Genomic DNA, 22,002 nt, shown 5'->3' with positions numbered 1-22,002 from the left:
CGTCCTATATCTTAACTCCATAACCATCGCTACACACCAGCATGGCCGGCTCAGCAAGTGTAGAGGAGCAGATTCGCCAGCTCAACGATGCTCGAAAGCTAGTTCTCGCTGACGTCAAGTTCTACCCAGATGTTGTCAAAGGCATCTTGCCTATCCTGCAGCCTAACACGCTGGTAGAGCTGCGACGATGGGGAGCCGACTTTCTTGCCGAGGCTTTTGCGACACCTGCTTTGTCTGTCAAGGAAAAGGAAACAATGCAGGTCAGTGGTGTTATCGACACCCTCGAGACTGTTTTAAACAACCCCAATGAGGACCTCCACGTGTTGCGAAGCATTATTCTTGCCTGCGCAAGTATTTATCCCGTAACCCTACGTTGGACGTAAGTTTACCTCCTTTCTTCTGCTTGTGTTTGCACCCTCCTAACAAACCCCGTGTATCTGTCAATTCTAGTATCGAGAACTCATACGACAACATAACCTGGGAGAAAATGACGGCCATTAAGTCTAGAATATTCACGATCTGGGAAACCGCAAGCATATCTGTTCGGATATGCTGTATTAAGTTTGCGCAGCGCGTCGTGCTTGCTCAAACACCCTCTATAGGCTTGGAGGCCAAGGTAAGTCTATTGCGCTTCGCCAATTACAAGTAATCGAGCGACTTTGTTTCTAATATTCAGTAGCGCAATGACTCTATGGACGTTTCGCTTGATCGCATCACCGCCAACCATGCTCTTCTTGACCCTCGTATGATGGAAGCTGAGGCCCATGGACTGCTAGATCGCATCATGGGAACGCTTCAAGACAGCAAAATGTAAGTCCCTTATAACCACTAGATCTTCATTGAGACAGACGCATCTAACATGTCTTGCCACCAGCAACGTTGTCTCCGGAGAAGGCTTACTCATTGATGCTACTCTCAACTGCTTGGCCATCCTCGTTCGCGGACGCCAAAACATCGGCAACAGGATTCTCAACATTGTTCTTAACTTTGACCCTTACCAGAATGCCACTGGAACTCTGTCCGCTAAAGAAGCGGTCATGATGAAGTCGCTGGTCAAAACTATCCGTATATTTCTAATTGGCTTCATGAAGCGTGATCCTCAGAACCCCTTCAGTCAACGAATCCACCAGCGCCTAGAATGGCTAACAGCAAGAGGATCCAATGCTACAGAAGATGCCGGGCGCAAGCGTCCCCTTGAACCGCTCCAGCAGCCCCATTCAGATCCCAAACGGCAACGGACAGCACAGCCGCCACCATCTTTCCCTCCACCTCCGCCTCAACAGCCAGAAGAAGACTACGAAACCGCGCCTTTGGGGCCTGGCCCTCATACACTTGGTGATGTTTTCACTCTAACCAAAGCCGCCTCCGACACCGTCAAAAACTTTGATGTACATACTCTACCGCCACCGCTTGTGTCTCGGATTGTGATATCAGCACTTGCTTCGATCAGCCCGCATGTATTAAACCGCAAAATTGGAGATGTCCGGCAGCGACTTGAGCATCTTAAATCCTCTGTGCCTCCCCCGCTGCCCTCAAACACAGCAGTGCCGCCGTTAGTAAGCACCAATGAGGATGACGATGACGACGATTACGAACCCGATTTTGATGGGCCTGAAGACGATGACCAGACTCAAAACAAAATGGTCTGCGAGTCGACCCAGGTTGTGCCCCCCACCAACCATGAGGCCTCGTTATCGCTAGAAGCCTTCAAGCTTGCCACAGCGCCTCCCCTCACTCGGGAGTCCGCAACGGGCATGGGCCAGGTTGCCCTACAACAAGTATTTGAGGACTGTGTTGTTGTTGGCGATGATTCCATGGTGGCCAAAAAGTCCAAAGTCGGGTGGAGGCAGTTTGCTGCTCACATGGGAGATCGTGATTCCTGGATAACCACTCTGATTCGTATTGCCAGTCGCGGTTCATCCGAAATTCAGCATGACAAGCCAATTAAATCAGAAATCAAGACCGACAATGAAAGCGAAGATGAGGACACCAAAACCGGTGGTGTCTTGACAGCTAAATCCTTAAGGGCGGAAGGGAAAACCCTTACACTCAACACTGATCTTCGCGATATGATCTTTGAGTATGTGATGGCTGATTTCCGCAAACGGATTGACGTAGCTGTCACCTGGCTATGCGAGGAGTGGTATAATGATCAGATCCAACTCAAGTATGGTCAGTCCCGGGCCAGCAGCGATGGTGGCCATGGAACGCAGTACCATCAACTTGTGCTCCGCGTACTAGACGGATTCCTGCCATACTTGCATCCGGGCGACCGGGTGCTTACACGGTTCCTCTCGGAAATCCCCGAGCTCAGCGAGCCGATTCTGACGCGAGTAAAGCAGACGTGTCGCGATCCGACAGTGGTCTCGCTGGTGCTTAATAGTCTGTTATATCTGGTTATGATGCGGCCGCCTATCAAAGAATTAGCCCTCGATGCCATTCAGGATATTTGGCTTGATGGTAAGTCCACCCACCTGTCTGCCCATGTTTCTTCTAACTGTTGTCTTCCGGCTTTTGCTCATTCTGTGGACCCTCTTCTGACTTTTTTTTTTTTTTTTTCTTTGCGGTGTATAGTGGAAGACGCACGGAATATGGCTGGGAAATACCTTGGCAAGTTCCGCCCTGAATGGCTATCTGCCGCTATTCAGAATGCGGAAAACAAGACTACTACAACTAATAACGAGGCCGAAGTTCCCGTGGCATAGAGATGAGATTTACACGAAGACAGTCGCAACTCACGGTATCAAGGCTTGATACGCATGTGCGTTGCCAGAAGATTCGACGTTAAAATTCAAACGTCGGAGGACAGGCCAAGAGAACTCAATCTACATGGTTTTTTAATTATATGAACTTTTTATGGCTTCTGTATACGTTCTCAAAAAAGACTTTGGAGCAAAGCAGCACGCAGCCGTGTGGAGCTGGTTACACGATTGCCCGAGTAAAAGAACCGCTTGCCAAGAATTGATTTGACTTATTTTATTTAGGGTTTTTGATATACTACCAACAACGTAACCCTATTGCATCATCAGCAGCAGCCCAAGTTAAGAACGAAGCAAGACGCAGTGCTAGAAGAAGCGAGGGGAAAATAAAGGCCCAATCTCTCTTTCTGGCCCAATTGCGACTAGAAGATGATGGGAGATGCAAAGCCAATGAGTGCTGAATGCTGAGCTGTGTTAGTATTTGCTATCCACGATGTGTGGTGTCCTGAAAGGATCGACGTGTATAAACTCTTTTGGCCGCTCTGTGTAGAGAAATCCTTTATTCTCAAAGAGAGGTAGGACCTTTTTAGTGGAGCTGGAGACAGGGGCAGCACAATTTAAGAAGATACAGGCGAAAGGGAGACAGGGAGAGCAGAAGAAAAGAGAAGACAAAGGAGGGGAAGAAACAGCACCGTTGCTGGGGAGAAGACTGGCTAAAGCTTTTTGTTTTCTTTTTTTTTTTTCTCCCTTTTTATCGTTTTCTTTTTTTTTTTTTTTTTTTTTTCTTTTCTCAACGGCCTGGACTGTCTCTGTTCAGGTTGAGGTGGATTAGGGACTAGGAAAGAACGTGGGGTGTGGAAGCCTGCTAACTAGCTTATTACTGTGTCCTGTTCTTGGGGCTTGATGTTGATGTACTACGGCATATAAGGATTTGCATTGCTTGCACGGCGCTGCGCATAACCCCACGATAAAAAGTCTAGACGTAGAGTCGGTCGAGGCTTGCCGGGCCAGAGCTCTCTAACCAAGTCTGCTTTCCATTGATTGCCCCCCCCCCCTAGATGCAGGAACCGGCAACCCTAGACTGCCCTGTTTCAGCTCTTGTCTTTGGCTACGAAAGGAGGACAACAAGACAGCCTGATGCACAATGTTGAGATGTCTATTGCCAGAGGAATGGGCGTAAGCTCGAATTGAACACGAGCTGGCTTAGTGCTAGATAGATAGTCTGTAGTTGGGAGGCGAACATGGCTATGGCAATTCAAGTGCCTGCATATACACCGACGAGTTATGGTGGGGGGTGTGGATATTTGACACATGTACGTACATAGCATGCACATGTAAATTGACATGGCTATGATATGGTATTCCTTAAACCACACAAGCAAGTAGTGCTTGCGTAGGACACACCATGCCGTGCTCTCCTCCGGGGAAGCTACGATGGTGTGGAAAAGAAAGGAGAGGGGGGAGGAAGGGGACCGACGGTGATGTAGTCTCCATTAGACTTGTTTAACCGTAAATAGAAGTCGGGCTGTTCTTGTGCATAACCTATGCATTTTGCATGTTTGGCTGCCATACAATGTGCAACTCGCAGGTAATTGGCGTGGCTAACTTGTACACAATTCTTGGCCCTGACTGAACATGGACAAGATGGAATTCTACCCCCTCCCCTCGCTAATCCCACCAAGTCTTCGTCTCTTTTTCGTTGTCCAAGTGCCTGCCTGTCTTGTCCTGCTAGCTCGCCTAGCCTTCTTTTGCAAGCATCTTGAGAATCTGTGCATTGGATGAATGCTCCAAGCTCTCTTTGCCCTTGCCGTTGTGTGTGCTGTGTTGTGCATTGTGCGTTGTATGTTGTCCATGTTGACCTAGACCGGAGCCAGGCAGGCAGACAGGCTAGGTAGGCATGTTTCTTCTGCTCCGTGACTTCTCAGCCTTCTGCTTTTTGCAGGTTCCTTTTAAGCAAAAGGAGTCCCCCCCAAATGGGCGTACGGCTCCAGCGTCAACTCTGCTTCTTCATCTTCTCCGTCACTATCGCTGCATCGCCATATGCCTGCCTCTTCCAGCGCTTTGTTGTTGTCATTAGCCAGAAAGGGTTAAACCAAAAGAAAATAAAGAGCATTACATCGCATTTCAACTCTAACCACAACCCACCCGCCCTCCAGCCACCAAAGCCAAAGTCAACAACAGCGCATTCGATTTCCATCGAAAGAGATAATCCGAACAAAGCAAAAAGAAAAGAGAAATCAGGCAAAAGACAGCAGCAGGAAGCCAGCTTTGGAAGATTCTTATCCTGCCTGCTGTTCTGTTTAGCGCTGCCTTTTCTTTCCTGATCCAAGGGAAAAAAAATACATTTTTTTTTATTTTATTTCTCTCTTCTGCGCGGCTCGTTTCTGCACACGCCCACTCTGGATTATTTACCCCTTCTTTTTTTGCTCGCCCTGTTTTTCTCCTCCTCTCTTATTTCTTCCTTCTCTCCCTCTTCTTCCGGAGAATGCGCAATCGACTTCTCAAAAAGAATCGCCCTTCTGCTGCCTTGCCGCCGCCTGCAAATACTGACTTGATTGTCCCTAAGAATTCTAATCGATCTTTGTCTGGTACGTCAACTTGCTCCTGTCCCTCGTCCTCTCCACACACCTCACGTCCCAACAAAATCATCACCATCTGCTCAGCACTGGCTTTCTTTTCTCCCTTTATTATTATTTTATTGAAATGTATGATGGGTCTTGGTTTGCTTTTGGCCCGTCTGCCCGGCCCACTCCCGCTACTCGTGCCATATCGTAGCCAGATAGGCCTGTTTGTTTATCTTGTCTTTTCGTTGGTATGATCCAGAAGCTGTGTTTCTTCTGTTCTGCTTTCTGCTCCTAGGCCGCTGCTTGATCTTGCTCTCTTGACTATCCACTCTGCTCCGCATCCAGCCGGGGCTCATCTTGCCAAAAAAAAAAAAAAAGAGAAGAAAAGAAGAAAAACCTTTGCATTCCACTAGCTACATTGCCTCCAATCCAGTGGCCGGCCGGGCCAACAATTAGCTCCAATGCTGTCTCTAGTGGGATGGCTCCTCGCTTCTAAGAATCAGCGCCAAAAAAAAAGCATCGCCGCCGTTACTCTACTATTGCCGCCATCACTACTACCACGCCACCCAACTTTGTTGTTGTGGCTCTCACGAACGCCCACTTGCTGCTAGTGCACCTGTCATCCTGCAACTCGGAAGGCTTGCTTCCCTCCCCCTCTAGTCGCACTTTGCCCAGCAAGCCCTTGTCTTTCCCCTTCAGTACTTATCATTGCCCGAGTTGCGCGGCGTCGGCCACCAGACAGAAAGAACCCCGTGTCCTGGCTAGCTCCAGACTACCACTATATACACGAGGAACCTCTGTTCGCTTCCCCTGTCTCCTCCTTCACATGGAGATCCTCTTGGTGTTCGTTGTACTGACCTTTGCGTCTTTCTTTTCAGTCTCTAAGCCGCGTCTACGACTCCTCCGTTCTTCCTCACTGGGTGAATCGTTAAAAGACCGCGAAAAAGACAGCCCCCCGTTCTCCCCACAATCACCACCACCATTGCCATCGCCCTCGCCAGCTTCTCCCCGTTCTCGGTCCTCGCATGACACTCGGCGTGGCACAGATTCTTTTGCCTTTTCTTCTGCACTCTCGCAAACTGCCACCGGCGCATTCAGCAACAGCATGAAACAAACCCTCAACGTGCTGTCGAGAAAACAATCACGCGAGCCTTCCCCCAATACATCATCACTGCTGTCATCTGTCCCTTTGCCCTCCGCCTCCGCCACCCTTCCCTCTTCTTCCGGCTCAACCCCGGCAACAGCAGCCTCCGGAGCCTCAAACATGCAGACCAGCACCATTGCAGCCATCTCTACCGCCAACACCACTATTCGAACAGTGCCTAGCTTCGAAGCGGTCTCATCTGACTCTAGCTCAGACGAACCTTCCATTAATACCAGGAATTCCGCCTTTTCCAGCTCTGTTAACAGCACTGCTTCTATGGCTAGCAGCCACGGAGAAACAAACGGACACTCCACTCTCAATGACAAGAGAGGTGCAGCAATTCCCGACAAATTAAAAGAACCACCATCAGCCCCGGATTCTCCGGGTATTCCCGGTGAAAACCAGTATACGCTTTCCCCCTCCGCTCCCAATCAACATTTTCCTCCCCACGACAACAACTCTTCAAGGCACGACAATACTGCCGATTCGTCGCAGTCGGACCTGAATACCGTACAGGGCAACAACAGTAGTCTTTTGTCAGCCGATCACACGGACACCCTCTGTCGACCGACATCTCCGTCACCGCCCGCGGCAGCAGAGCAATCCGCAGAAATGGGCCATCCGTCCAAGTCAAATTCTGCCAACGACCCCTCATGGGACTCTACTATTGGCAAAGCTGGCTTGGGAAAAACCGGCCGGGTCATCAACAAGCTCGTCAGCGACAACGAGGCGCTTAAGCGTGATATCCAAATAGAACGCCTACGGGCTGAAGAGGCCAAACAAGCCGCCCGCATGGTTGAGGAAAAGATGGAACGTTTGATTAGTGACTATGAGAGCCGTCTGCTTGAGGCTAATGTCACCAAGACGCTTTTAGCACGCAAGGAACGTCAAGTCGAATCTTTGACAGCAGCCGTGGAGCTCGAACGTGCGAGATCCAAAGATGCCTTGGGCCGCGAAAAAGTCTGGCGTGATGAGGTTGAAACTCTCCGCCAGTCGTCTCAGGTGCAAGTCGATGAGGCCAACAATCATGCGCAGTTGATGGAAGGTCGTTACAATGCCATTGCCTCGCATTGGAAGGATCAGGGCGATGAAACCATGCGCGTAGTGACCAAGATGCGTAGCGAAATTGTTGATATTGCCTCCGAGCGCCGCAAGGACGATGACAAAATCAACACTCTTCGCGAGTTGTGCGATCAGCAACATTCTAATATTGACGAGCTGCAACGTCAAAAGGACGAAATTCTCGCTCAGTTCACAACCTACAAGCGTGAACAAGAAGACCAGCTACGCGATATCAAAACTTTGACGGATCAGCGGGAGCAGCACATGGAGAAGTTGTTGTCAGAGTCGAAAGAGGCTCTCGATAAACTGCGCTGGGCTCTCAATGTCAAGAAGAATGTCAAGGATGCCCAATAACGTCTCCACCGCTGCAAGAGCGAAGATTCTAGTTGATGTTTCGCACTCGTCGTTGTCTATCTGGCGTCAGATGTGCTTGAAGCCTCTCATGCTGAATCTCCCTTACGCTTCATATTGCTTCCCAAATGCCCTGTCATGACTCATTCCATACTCTTTTTTTTTTTCTTTTTTTTTCTTTTCTTACCATCATCCACGACGGCTGTATAAGCCAGTTCGCCCCAGTGCAATTTATCCTGGATCTTTGTTGTTTTTGGCGCCATACTGCACAGATATACACACACACCTTCGTTGTTCTTCCTCCCTCTGAAGGTCTTTTTTTTTTTTTTTTTTTTTCTCCAGACACATCACCTAACAATAGACGTGGAACTTTTTCAACAGCTTGATTTTTTCTTGTCTTGTCTTTTCTTTTTACTTGTACCCATTCTCGTTCATGATCTTTGATCTAGGGGAACAGGAGTTTGTCACCCTGTCACATGCTTTTTCTTGGTTTATTTCTTTTTCCTTCCGCTTCTTGGTGTCTGTTTTTGGGGTTACTTGTGTATCCATATCCATGTCTATCTTCAGCGGGAGAAGCTGAGATAATGACTTGCCCGCCAATGGCTTATCGTGTAGCTCATGTTCAATCTTCTCTCCCTCTGATGTATCTGGTCTTTTCTTGTTGGTGTTCTTTGTCTTTCGTTTGTATCGAAACTTTCTTCCTATTTAGTATGCATCTTTCGCTGTACGTGTCCCTGAATTTCGTGATATATTAGCATTTGTTACGTTGATTGTATTATGACTGCCGCCCTCATTTCCATATTCCACAAAGTCTTAGCTGGGTTCTGTTAGATTAAAGCAGTTACCGACCGTTTTATTAGGTTGCCTACTGCTACACCGGCATCTTCAAAGTCTCGTATTCTTGCGCTCGTCTAATCTGGAACAAAGAAGACACCACTAGAAAATGGCATATCATCAACGGCCCTCCCTCCCCTCGAGAAAGAGGCAACCACAAAAAAAAAACAGCAAATTTCTTCCTTCCATCTTCGTGAGCGGATGCATCTCTTGTGATTGGCCAGTGCAAACTCCTCACTTCCTATTCTGAATTTCATCTGACATGGCCTCCGTGAATCTCAGCCTTGTCAAGTTGTTTCTCTCCGCGGAGCAATCCTTTGTTGCAATCTTCTCCATCTGAAGCCTTTTTTCTCTCAAGGTCCGCTCAGCTCTCCTTCTTTGTCTCCCATTCTTCTTTTATTTGATAACGAAAAGAAGAACGGGAAGATGCTCTCTTCTCTCTACTTTGCGATTCCTATCCATCTAACGCCGCGTGGTGCTGAGGCTATCCTCGGCAAAATTCATGAACTTGAATATGTGAGTCGAGCAGAGGGGCCTTTGCCATTTCTATATACTTAGCTAGGCGTAGTTAGTCGTAATCAAATGCTAAAAGTTTGGCTATGCTTAGGGAATAAACGAAGCTACCTACGATCCCGAATTCAATGTCTTCACTATTTCTACTTCTTTACAGTCCTGTACACTACTAGCCAATGCTGTTTCTGGCCTTCTAGCACGGTTTCTCAAGAGAGCAGATCAGATTCGAGATTCTGAGCTTGGTTCCGATGATGAAGATGAGGGGCTCTTTGATAACTGTGAGTTTGGCAGCCTAACTGGTCTTTGCCGCCGGAGAAACGGTGCCGGCGATCTTGTCCCCCTAACGGAAACCGAGAAGCAAGATATGCACAAGTTTTCCCTGCCCAATGACATCGCTAGCATGCCCTTTGCGGCTGTTTGGGACCGTCTTGAGGAAACCTCCACTGGTGTTTGGCAGTGGTCCTTGCGGGACATGCTACGCCAGTATGGCACAGTCGGCGAGACACTCAAGATGTTAGCCCAGGAAACCAAGACTACTATGATTCCCAATGTTCAAGCTCAAGTTGTTTATATCGGTGCAGATTCACAAGCTGCTATCAAAGAAGCCCTTCGCAAACTCAATCTTCTAGAAGAAGAGAAGGTATGTTGTGTCTACGCCCTTGGACTTTCCTATCCACATGTCACTTCTTTTCAGTCACTTACCCGCGTCTCTTCACCTTTAGTATCCATCGCAGTCACCAATCAATATCATCCAACCACCAAATGCAAAAAGATACGAACTAGCTTTTGAATCTCTTGACAGCCTTGGTCTTGCCAGCTCTATGTTCTTCAACCCAGGGAAAGAATCCATTGAAGATGTATCTGCCCAAGTCTCAACATCATATCGCATATCTGTCATATCTGGAGGTATCAATGACAATAACCTAGTTCTCCGCCGACCTGTACCACCAGAGGCACGTCTGGATATTGAATCTATCCCACTCCGGACCCTTGGTTGCAATGAATATGGTACCGAGCTTGAGGATTGCCTTAGTCAATTGGCTTTAGATGACAAAACTTCGTGGGTGAAGCCTAAAAAGAAATCAACTAAATCTATGCCAAAGAAATCGACTATCAACAACGTCATTTTTGAACCGGCAGCGATTTCTGCCGGTCGTTTGTCCATGGATGGTCCCGAGTCATACGGGACACCTGGGTTTCTGACACCCATCGATGCCCTCGCTTGTGTCCAAAGCCAAGAATTGTTTTGTACCTCGCTGCTAAAAAATGTCCATGTTACGCTTGACCGCGCACGGCTATGGCGGGGCGAGATTAGCCTAAAGATCAACTTTGGTAGGTTCATGGTGAGAAGCGACTCGGGGGTCTTCAATGGCATGGGGCCTTTGGCAGTAGAGAAACCTGTAGGCTTTCGTCCCGATGATTTTGCCATGTTCCTCAACTCCCCTGATTCTCCTAGTCGGCCTATAGTGGCGTTTTCTCCAATCATGACGACAGTCGATCAGGAAATACAAGCTTTCGAAAAAGACATTGCCGCATTTGGGTTCAAATTCAAGAGTAGCATTACCTACCTTGATTTCTCCTGCGTTTCTTGCGACGAAGAGTTCTTGGTTTCGTTCAGAGCAGACTCTGACTTCCGATCGTCCATGAGGTTTGCTCCATCACGTGCAGAGCTAGGCCGTGTCAACATACACTGTCCAGAAAGTTTAAACGACATGTGTTTGACAGTTTCTGTCTCTGACCCAGATATTCTGAGAGCTAAATATAGCGATTTTCTCAAGTTTCTCGAATCCAGGACTTCAGTGCGGTAGGTTCCTTGACCAACACTTACAACACCCGTTGGCACTTCTAACAGGACTTGTTCACAGAGCGGGCCGTTCACAGCCCAGCAGCATCGCAGTGCTTTACCCAAACCTAGATGGTGCCTCTGTTCAAATATCCGGTCTCGCTATTCGTACCACTCATACATATGAAGACTCTGCAAAAAGCCACCGCGTAGAGGTGCGTTCATATCAAGTATTTAGCAACGAGCTCGTCAAGGACAACACCATGGTCTTGGCAAAGGCATATCATGACAACACTAAGACAACAATCGACAATGGCCTACCCAGAAAATGGCACGAAATTTCGCTTAGCACAAATGCCACCAACGAAGCATTCAAGAAGAACCGCAAATTGGCTCTGGGCGAGCATGCAGACTGGACAGCAGAGAAGCTGGATGTTGACGAAGCAATAGAGAGGTTTATCAAGCTGGGCCTGAAAATGGTTCCCGTGACAGACTGTATGAACCACATCAAGTAGTCGAGCAAGTAAGCAAAGTTTAGTCGAGGGACATCAATTCAGATAAAGAGGAAATGCGGTGGACTATCTTATGAACGGAGAAAATGAATCACAGCACCATGTGTCAAGTTCAAGTTTGATGATATTAGCTTAGCGAGGCTGTCTCGGAAATACGTAGCGAGAAGAGCAAGCAAAGCAAAAACAAGAAGTAATAAAATACGAGTATGATAAATTCAGCGGATATTAGAGCTCCGAATAGAAATAGGAAATTTGCTATCGCAACGGGGATTTGAAGCAGGTTTGAGAATACCGCGAAGTTACACGACCGAAGACCTTATGGTTACACGGAATTTTGGAATGCTTATGATCCCTGTTTGCGCTGGCGAAAATCGCAAGTTACGAAAATGACAACAGGCTTCGATGGCGCAGTGGTAGCGCAGTGGTCTCATACTATTCATGAGGAGTCTGAATTTTCTAACATCCAAATTGTAGAAATGCCATCCAAAGGTCGTGAGTTCGACCCTCACTCGGAGCATCTTTTTTGGGTCTTGTTTGGCGAAGAACACCAGTTACTTGTTGTATTTTTTGTGCTCTTTTTTTTGTTGTTTTTTGGAGTTTGTGTCCTGAAATTATGCCAGCTCGTGGAAACAGCAACTATACCTTGCAATGCAAGGGCCAGAGCAGATACATTAGGTGGCGAGGAAAAGACAAGGAGATAAGAAATAACAACCTCTAGAAACCCCGTCAGGTTGTTTGTAATGTTTGGCAACCGTTTCAGAGTAGTCGAGCGAAATAAGGGTTACTACTAGAGCAAAGCGAAGAGCAAAAAAAGGGCATGCCGTCACAGCATAACGCGTCCAGGTTTCTTTAGCTTATCTACTTCTGCTTATTTGAAACAAAGACAACAAAGGAGATCAATTGCCTTTTGCCACAATGGGGGGGTTTTTATTTTTCCTCAATGGCTGACTGCATGCGTGTGTGCATTGAAGGAATGTTTGTAGCGTTGTTATTGAGTCTCTTCATCGATGTGGAAGAGATAGATTGTGCTGTCTCTCCTTATTCACTCTCTAGCATTATATACGATCTTACGCTGGAACGGCTCATGAAAAATTACAATGCAGATACCCGAGATGAATAGATTCTTATCTTGCCATATCGCTGTTTGCATGTTGTTGTTTCTGGCCTTTTGGTTATCCCTTCGTCATGTCATGCCTCCCTCTTTTATCCGGACAAGGGAAGGGCCTGCCAATAGCGTAAGTTTGAGATGGCAGCTTTCTTGTCCTTTTGTCTTGCTAGGAAACACGAAGGCGAGAAGAGAAGTCTGGGAAGAAGCGAAGAACCAAGGACGAGAAATTCATGGCGGTCTACGGACCTACATTTAGGGTTTGGCTTGATAAGGGACGGCGTGATTTTGCCTTGACATCATACAGGAGTTAGCAGAAAGCAAAACACACCAAGGCCAAGAAACCAGGAGTTGAAAGGACCAAGCCTGCTCTGCTCTCCCTTGTCTCCTCTCCCCCTGTCTGCATGCATGTTCATGCTTAGATTTGGCTGGCTTAGCCTTTGTTTATTGCGGTGGGTCATGTTGTACGTACGTGCACTGCTGCGTTGTTCTACGAGTTGTACGCACTGCTATCTCCTTCAGTAAAGCTCGGGGATGCAATGCACCGGCGGGCCCGCTGGAATTTCACATTTATTCTTTATTCCTTCCCCCTTCACTGACGTATGGACGGACACAACAGGGTGGGTGACCCAGAAAAAAAGCTGCACAGAACACAGAAGGACAAATCCGTGAATTTGCTTGGGAGTGGACGCTGAGACCAAGGCCGCATTGGAGCGAGAAGCAAAACAAAGTGCAGAGCAAAGCGTTTGTCATAACATGTCATAGGCGGGCCCTAACCGAGACATAAATTCTGTCTGCATAAAGAAACAGCAGCAGAAGGAAGCGAAGCAAGAAAACAAAAGAGCGAAAAAGTCACGATACTAACGAAGAGGACATGGATCCGAAGATGAGCGAGGATAGTGAGAGTTTTAGGGTATGGTGGAAAAGAGAGAATAGGAAAAGAGAGAAGAGACAAGAAGATGGGGAAAACAGAGAAACCAGGACTTTGGTCCGAATCATTCATCAAAGTCAGGCTAAAACTTACTCCCAGCCAGCTCGACAAGGGCATACGTTGTGTATGCCGGACGGGGGGGGGGGGGGGGGAATGGAGAGGATAGGCTTTTCCTGGACTGCTAGTGACGACGCTGATAGAGAGCTATAACCCTGGACATTAGGCCACGTGAATAAGGGATCTTTGTTTGGTCAATACCACAAAAATGAGAGAAATGGCAGTAGTGCCACTTCATACCGCCGTTCCTTGGCCAAGACTAAGCTAAATTGGCAACGCTACCAACGAGCCGCAATTTCACCCACGCGTATCAAAACAAAATAAGTGCTTGGAATGGGGATCACCAAGAGAGAAGAAAGACAAAAGTCACAAGCGAGAAACTAAAACCCATTGGTGGGGGACAAGCACGAGTAGTAGCAAGCTTGGGTGGCATGGCATGACTGGCATCACTAGCTTCAACTGGGTTCACTGGCTTTCTTGTCTTGTCTTCTCAGCGCAACAGGCAGGCTGGTAATAAAGCAGAGCATGAAATGCACATTGTCGCCGACGACGACGACATCGTCAACATCGTGATACATCATCCATTGCCCCTCTTATCCACTAATCCGCCATTATGCAGCTTATTTTTCTTGCCTTCCTTTCCCCTCCCAATGTTGGCCGTCGCTCTTGCCGTGCTTGTCACTAAGCCCTTGCTTGCTGAATGGGCTACGTGGCCCTGTAAGCCGATGGATGGATGCAAGTGCCCTGCTCGATTCTTCCTTCCTTTTTTCTTCTTCCTTCATCACCAGGGCTGCCAGAGCCAACTCGGCATCGCGTTGTACAAGTAGCCGGCCAGGGGGGAGGGGGGAGGAAGCAAGTGACCAACCACTTTTGCTTACTTCCTTTTTGTGCGCTTTTTTGTCCTTGCTTTTAGCCTAGCCCAAGATAGTCGCTTTATCCACTGTGCTCTCTCTATATTGTATTTTCGTGTGTCTTTTTTTCAGGCAGGATGCCGCCCGTGAAGCTGAAGGGTTCCTGCAGTTGTAGGAGATGAGAGAAGAGGGTTCCTGTGTTCCTGTGTTCCTGCGCTCCTTTGTCCTCTTCGCTTCCTACAAGCGTTGGCTAGGTGCTTTTTGCCTCGCTTTTAGGCGTCTTTTGGTATCCTTTGCTCCCTCTTGGCTCTGTTTGTCCTTGCTTGTTGCCTCCTCCCCCTATCCATTCTTGCCTTCCCCTTCCAGCAAGCAACAACGTCATGAGACCCACGCCCATCCTAGCGGGCGGCCTTAGTACCCATTCCACTAATTGGATATCTTAGTGGGACACTACAGCTACCGCTGAATCTGAACCTGACTAGGCCCCTTCATCCTTCTCTATGGATCCGTTCCTCTTGAGCTTCCACTGGACATATTCATATTAGCGGCTGGGCTCCCAATAGGCTAATTTTGCGTGTTAGTTGATTGATGCCCGAGAAAACAAGCGAGCTATCAGGAAGGAGCGGTGCCAGAATGCGCGTTATCAAAACAAGCACAGGAAAAAAATTGAAATCCACGGGGAAACCAAGCGAACACACACACACACACACACACGCACACACACGCTTGGCCATAGTCGTCGGTTGTTGGCCTGTGGCATGGCATGACATCCAAAAGTCCAATAAAACTGGAGTGATATTTATCCTCAAATTAAGAAAGACGCACTTTTCTCGCATTTAAGACGAAAAGGAAAAAAAAAAAAAAAACACGGACACAAACCCGGACTCAGCAAGAGAGGCAGGAAGAGACAGAAAGGGGAGTTACAGCTGCTACAGCTGCTGCGGAACAATGCACGCACAGCGCGCAACACGACAGGTGACGCAAAACACTGACACAAAGAGAAACAGCGCACAAATACAAAATGGAAAAAAAAAATCATGTTATTCGTCGTCAGGTACGGCAAGAGCTAGTTGTATTGCAGAAAAGGGAAGTAGCAAAATCGGAGGCATGCAAAAAAAGACCAGAAAAAACTAGCATGGGTCTACAAGAAATGAAAAGGTAAGGAACGAAAGAACAGGGAAGGGGGAGGGAGTAGGAGGAGACGATGGAGGGGAGGAGGAGAAAAGGAAGGAACGAAAACAAGGTTGGCCTCTGCGAAAAGAAAAGAATTAAAAAGAAAATCAAGAAAAAAAAAAAAAAAAAAAAAAAGAGACAAGAAGCAAGAAGCAGTTGCCGTCGTTTCCTTTGCTTCGTGCCTTCCGTTATCAGGTCGCCCATCTCTTCCCGCCGTTTCACATTTTAATTCTGCCTTCTTGCTCCTCTTAATATTTCTTGCTTTCTCTTCCCTCTTCCTCTTTTCTTTTCCTCCTCACATTTCATCGCTTCACTCTTCCTCTTCTTTTTTTTTCTTCTTTATTTCTCTGTCACACCGAATCGCGCTCACATTTGGGAAGATTTAAATATTATCGTTGCGCCCTTTCTTTGCCGCCACCACATCCTTTTCTCTACTCTTATTGTCTTCTCCTTCTCTCTTTGTACGTTCACTAAAACAACCTTCGCCCAGCTTGAGTTGAAAGGAAGCACATAGATACCACCACCACCACAGCTGTCTCTTCTCTTCATTTCCCTTCAACAACCTTGTCAAGTTAGCTAACATCAGTCTCTTCCATCTGTCTTCCCTGTAGCCGCCACATAAATATCCATCAAAATGCGTGCCTGCACCGTTCTTGCTGCCTTCGCCGTTGGCGCCCATGCCGTTGTCAATCTGACTTACGGCAACACTACTGTCAACATTGGCTCCATTGATGCCAGCGAGAAGTGTATGTCTCTATTATCTCGCGTTCTTCCTGTCAGCCAAACGCCTTTGTCAAGCCACATTACTAACCTCTCACCCCCCCTGTTAAACAGCCGCCTACTGCCGTGGCCAGCGCAACACTTGCGACCAGCTTTGCTCTGATGGCACTGATACCAACACCTGCGACACGGTAAGATCTACCTATTTCCAAGACAATGACGCCAATGAACTGTGTGCTAACCCATTGCCCCTACTCTGGTACAGAGCACACTGGATTACACTTGCACTTGCTCTGACGGCGAGGCCCCCTCAAACCTGAGCTCATTCAGCACTTCCATGGACGCCTACCTGTGCGAGGCTGCATATAGTCAATGCATCAGCGCCAGCACCGGCGACGCCACTGCCCAGAAGGCTTGCAAGACCAACATCGAGGACAAGTGTGGCAAGAAGGACGTGTCTGAGGCCGCCTCTTCCTCTTCGACTACTTCCTCTACCACTCTGTCCACTGCCACCGCTACTGGCACTGCTTCCGGTTCCACTGGTACCGGCTCTATCACCACCACCGCGCCTACGACTACCACCACCGTCGCTTCTGGTGCTTCCGCCGCTGTTGTTGGTGCTGGTGCTTTCGCCGCCGCCATCCTGGCTGCCATCCTCTAAGCGCCTGACCCTGTATACCCTTGAAACTAGACCCTGCACTTCTATCCTGGAACAGAATGGCCAGTTATCTAGGGAAGGGGCGGAGCGGAGCGGAGCGGAGCTGGCTGCGAAACCAATAAATAAAATACACCTGAATCGCTCGAATTTCACTGGAGGAAATTCCAGAAGCGATGGGTGTTGACAGGCGGAGGTAATGTGTAATAAAATGGCCAGAGTTAACAAGTCAGGGAACTGATAAAGAGGAGCTGGATGAGAGAGCAAAGTCGGGTGCTGCAGCCCTGTCCATGTTCATGCACACATTCAAAACTGCGCCCTGGCTGTTTGAGCAAATGTTTGCTGCGCGTCAATCCCTTTGTGAAGACTTTTATGTTTTGTCCTGTCTTCTTGCCATCTCTTTTTTGTTTCTTTGGCTTTGCCATTCGGCTACCAACTTGCACGCTTCCTCTTCTGTTTCCATTCTTCTTTTTCTTTTCTTACTACACCTTTCTTTTTTTTTTCGGGCGTGGATTTTCCATTTTTATCCTCTGCATTTTCTTTTCAATTCACCCATACCCCCAGCACTTATTTGCGCGTTGGAGTGTAGCGCCGATTTTATTTCATGTGCTTTTTTATTTCCCTTACTCGATATTCTAATGATGAAAGAGGCTGATGAGCCGTGGTCGGCTAGAGACGAACGATGCAGCCGGCGGGAAGGAGGAGCAAGTCGTTGATATTGCGACAAACGAATGCCACGAGGATAGCATGGCTCTGTGTTGACGATCGGCATAGGATAACCATGATATACTTGGAAGCTCAACGAAGCCTTTTACCTAGACAGGAATGTGCTTAACAAAGATGTTTATTGTCGCTGAATCTCTCGTGTTGAACCCAATCCTGACTCTGTGTGCCATGTGATTGTAAATCGGGACACGGTTTTTACGGCTCTGAACTAATTAGTGTATGGCCAGGAGGGGAACCTAAAAGCCTGGCACTTGATCACGGAGTGGCCGTGTCGCGTGACTGACAGTACAATATTTATGACCTGTCGAGCACTGAAATCAAGAGGGCCTAAGGCAGGGGACAGTCGTCAGACAAAGGGAAGCCCGACGAACAATGATCAAGACAACAGTGAGATGGGGCCTCAGACAAAGGAGGAGGGATCTTGGGCCTTCTTGTCCGCCTATTTTCCTTTGGCTATGGAAAGATCTGGACGAGAAGGGAAGTTAGTAGTCCGCCTTCACGATTGGGATATAAAGAGAGGATACTACCCGTCTAGTAGACTGTCTCGACTCGGCTTTTGTCTGCAAACTACACTTTTACAGATTTTGTTTCGTACACGCCTCTACAATAACCCCATAACCTATCTTGATAGATACCTCCGTTTTTGGTGTTACCTTTTGGGAAATGTCTGCTATTACTCAAGAGCCCACCGACATCAAGGACGATGTTCGCAGTCACCTTGCCCGCATCCGGCCTGCCCCGTGTAGCTTTGGAGTGGAGATGGAATTCCTGGTTGCAGTTTTGCAGGACGGTGCTGTCGACCCGATGGCACATATCGAGCCTAATATACCTCCAGTTCGTGTTGAGAAAGGCGCGAGTCTGAGCTTGGCCGAAGCTGCTGCCCGCCACCACGTCGCCCAAGTGCTGGCATCGGCTGGTTTGCAGGTCTGGGATACGCCAGGCACCAAACACCGAGATGAGATTCGTCAGGTGAACGCAGAGCTGCGCAAGCAGCCCTTTTACATGCGCAGGAAAACAGCCGCTCAGTTGGCTGCTTTGAAGGCTGCACATTGGGTAGTTGCACGTGACGGCAGCGTGAGGTCAGATGGCTTGGCGCACCCCCTGTTCTGGGTCGGAGTCGAAGTGCAGTCACCGGCGCTGTGGGAAGATGAGATGTCTATGCGCCATGTGGAGCGGGCAGTTCTAGCCATCCGTCGGGGCGTTCGGAGCCGGATCAACCAGACATGCGGTTTACATGTGCATGTGGGCCGTGGTGACGCGCAGTTTGAGCTAGATGAGCTGCGTCGTGTGGCCGCTACACTGTGGGCGATCGAGCCGATGATGAGCAGGCTACATCCAGCATACCGAGGCCGTGAGAACTTTAGCCATGTGTTGCGGTCTCGGTGGCGCAACAAAATCGCAGCGGGCGTCGGGACAGCGGCAACATGGGCTACCAGGGCTACTGATAAGAAACAGGAGGTCAATCGCGTGCTGCTAGCAAATCGAAACTACGAAACGCTGGGTGATCTGGAAGTTGAAGTCTCGCCCGAGTTGGCTAATAAGGTTGGCGTACGACTGCTCGAAAATAGCTTTGGGTCGGATGTTTACAGACGAATGGCGAATGACTTGACGGGCATCCACGGCACCCCGTTCAACCGTCCGCATACTGACGTGAAGATTGAAGAGCCGGAGGGGAGCGCCAGGTATAGCCTAAAGCGGAGCGGATATGAACAACGGGCTGCTAGCTCCGAGGACTCTGTAGATCAGGAGGACATGGATTCCGCCGATGATGGTTGCCTCCAGGCTTGGCCTCAAGGGACAAAAGACGAATCTCTTCCTGATATTAACATTCTGAAGATCGTATCAGATAATGTGCGGGAAGAGTATGCAACTGCGGCCAAGGCACTTCAAGCTACAGAAACTCACCAGCTAACTAGCGACGAGCGATGTACGCGAAAAACAAAGCGCACAACAGGTGCACCCCTAAGGGTGTTTCCTGACCTATCGAAGCACATCCCACACGGGCTCCTCATACAGCCAACCGACTATGCTATGCTTCAAGAGAAGCGCCGCGTCAATGGAATATACCAGCGGCCTCGCTTGCCGGAAATCTGGCCGCGGGAGAGGTACTTTCCACCACGAGCGTTGCGTCCATTGGCGCGTGATTATAGCGGATATGCGAGCGCTGACTACCACGGCCACGACCCGACGAGCATGTGGTGGGGTGTCAAGGAGCTTCTTGGAGCGGACATTAGCGCAGAGCAGATTCGAGCTAGTCTGATGTATAAAGACCAAAAGTATGCGTCATACAACTTTTCTCGTGTCGGGCACTTTGAGCAGCCCAGCCTGCTGTCACAAACGATCGAGTTTCGAGAGGCTGCCGCGTCTCTGGACCCGGCTTGGATCCGTACCTGGGCTACGGTAGCCGTGGGTGTGGTGAGTTGGGCATGTCGAGTCAACATGCCTGAGTTCATGCAGGTCATGCAGCTTGTGTCACTTGTACAGAGCTCGGACCAGGTAGTACCGGATGGATCCAAGGTGGAGTATGACATCGTTTCGTTTCTAGAGGATATAGGATTACCTCAAGCAGCGCGCTTTTGCTTGAAGAGGTTGGAGCGGGGAGAGGAAGCGATGATAGAATGCCCGACATTTGAGATGTACCGGGGGAACTAGAAGGAGGCCGAGGATAGAGAGGCTTAGCAGGGTGGGTCCTTGGAGGAGAAGAAGATAGGGAGAATGGAAAGAAGAGGGGGTAGAGAGAAAGAACAGGAAGATAGAGGGGGGGGGGGGGAGGGTTGGGTTGTGCTCTATGAGGCGGCGGAGTTGAGCGCCCGGGCATCATGCGACATGCCCAACAAGACTCTGTGAGGGGCTGTCGTGGTCTATTTAGGAAATAATTAACTGATGTGTTACTTGCAGACAATAGACATGGTTAATTTGACGAATAGGTTTTGATGTTGAGTGTATGTGGAAGTTAGAAGGAACCACTGGCGTCTATGGTGGTTATACGATTGTCGATAGTCAGTACTGCCGTTTGGGTCATGGTAATTGCTATTCTGGAGTGATTATATAATAACTCCTACGGGTACCCGTGGCCCTACTGAGCCCTAGTGGGCCCCACTCCTGTCCGGAACACGCCGTTGTATTGCTGCGAAATAACAGTAGGTAGACGTTGAACAATACAATGACAATAACAAAAACAATAGCAGGCCTTTTTTGGATCATCGTTCTCACTCTCGTTCTGTATTCACTCATCAAGGCCTCAGCCCCGACTCTGCATTATAGCCCTCGCCATGTTATTTTTATTTTTACTACTTGAACAGAGAAAGCACTGCTGGGACCTTACTGCTTGCTTGTCTTGGGAGTATTGGATGCCCCAGTTCCGACGGTTCACACTACTGGCCCGACAACGACCTTATCGCCACAAGTATCACGTGATGCGTTGCGGCTGCCTTGTTTTGTGTTTACTTTCCATCTCGGCCCTTCAATCCTGTCTGCTGAATCCATCGCCGCCTTGAACGAGGCTACCAGCGAGCTCTAGCTAATGTCGTAGAATTATGTTACCACCACATGCAGGATGTGTGACCTTCTGGGAAGGAAGTCATGATGGTCTAAATAGCCCCACAAAGACAAAAAAGGAAGGAGCTTCTAAAAATATGCACCCAACTCTGGATAGAGGCATAGAGGCACATGAAAGTACCGTTTAAATTGTTTACAGCACCCGTCCGTTTTTGAATTGAACTATGAAGGCTTGTAGACAGGCTTCCGCAGGACGCAGAAGCGGCAAGTTATATTGCTAGAGTGCCGCACTGCAACTTTGGATTTCTGCGCTGAACAGTCTGGGCCCCGCTTAAGGTGTACTCTTGAGCTCAGCAAGGCAGGCTACTCCCCTTTTGACAGAGGAGAATTGAGAAATGGCCCTAGCCATGGCGGGGAACATGTAAGGCCTTCTGAGGATCTCACGATAGTTCATTTGTCACTTAATGTCGGCGGAAAAGCAGATAAGATTGGGCACGCTTCTTGGTCAGAGATGAGGCGCGTGAGAGGGAAGGCGGGGGACGGGAGCTGCAGAGGACCGTGGATACCGAAGAGAGCTCTATGGGTTAGGCGGGGAAGCTCTCGTACCTACTGGCCACAGAAAAAGAAACACCTCTTCTATCACCTGTCAAGGGGTTACCATTCATCTCCTGTGCTACTTGAGCCTCGATACGTGCTTCCTCTGGCCTGCCCAATGGTAAGCTGCTCCGGTGTAGCCGCCATTGTCTGCGAGACCAGTTCTACTACCTGTGATTCAAGGGGGCTTGTGATTGTTCGGTAGTCGTGACTGGCGCTATAAGCTCCTG

General features: G+C 48.7%; 5 protein-coding genes across 5 annotated transcripts; all 5 read left to right on the top strand.

The window, feature by feature from the left end:
- Positions 1–41: 41 nt before the first annotated feature.
- On the top strand, positions 42–2,705 carry HOO65_011027 (mRNA cleavage and polyadenylation specificity factor complex subunit pta1; the record flags this gene model as incomplete). Its single annotated transcript, XM_071005437.1, has 5 exons — positions 42–379; positions 451–616; positions 680–810; positions 875–2,460; positions 2,575–2,705. The coding sequence occupies 5 exons, from the start codon at positions 42–44 to the stop codon at positions 2,703–2,705; spliced, it is 2,352 nt and encodes a 783-aa protein (XP_070862849.1).
- A 3,663-nt stretch (positions 2,706–6,368) lies between these two features.
- HOO65_011026 (uncharacterized protein) lies at positions 6,369–7,823 on the top strand (the record flags this gene model as incomplete). The annotated part of the gene is made up of 1 exon (XM_070999860.1): positions 6,369–7,823. The coding sequence occupies one exon, from the start codon at positions 6,369–6,371 to the stop codon at positions 7,821–7,823; it is 1,455 nt and encodes a 484-aa protein (XP_070862848.1).
- A 1,257-nt stretch (positions 7,824–9,080) lies between these two features.
- Positions 9,081–11,465, top strand: HOO65_011025 (uncharacterized protein; the record flags this gene model as incomplete). Its single annotated transcript, XM_071005498.1, has 4 exons — positions 9,081–9,170; positions 9,325–9,807; positions 9,890–10,971; positions 11,033–11,465. 4 exons carry the CDS (start codon positions 9,081–9,083, stop codon positions 11,463–11,465), a joined length of 2,088 nt encoding a protein of 695 aa, XP_070862847.1.
- Positions 11,466–16,213: 4,748 nt separating this feature from the next.
- HOO65_011024 (uncharacterized protein) lies at positions 16,214–16,960 on the top strand (the record flags this gene model as incomplete). Its single annotated transcript, XM_071006138.1, has 3 exons — positions 16,214–16,325; positions 16,414–16,490; positions 16,565–16,960. 3 exons carry the CDS (start codon positions 16,214–16,216, stop codon positions 16,958–16,960), a joined length of 585 nt encoding a protein of 194 aa, XP_070862846.1.
- Positions 16,961–18,343: 1,383 nt separating this feature from the next.
- Positions 18,344–20,332, top strand: HOO65_011023 (putative amidoligase enzyme; the record flags this gene model as incomplete). Its single annotated transcript, XM_070999859.1, has 1 exon — positions 18,344–20,332. One exon carries the CDS (start codon positions 18,344–18,346, stop codon positions 20,330–20,332), a length of 1,989 nt encoding a protein of 662 aa, XP_070862845.1.
- Between the last annotated feature and the right edge of the window lie 1,670 nt (positions 20,333–22,002).

The sequence above is a fragment of the Ceratocystis lukuohia genome (assembly GCF_044167205.1).
Source record: "Ceratocystis lukuohia strain C4212 chromosome Unknown Supercontig1_pilon, whole genome shotgun sequence".
NCBI classification, from domain to species: domain Eukaryota; kingdom Fungi; phylum Ascomycota; class Sordariomycetes; order Microascales; family Ceratocystidaceae; genus Ceratocystis; species Ceratocystis lukuohia.
This window is presented reverse-complemented; position numbering and strand designations above follow the sequence as displayed.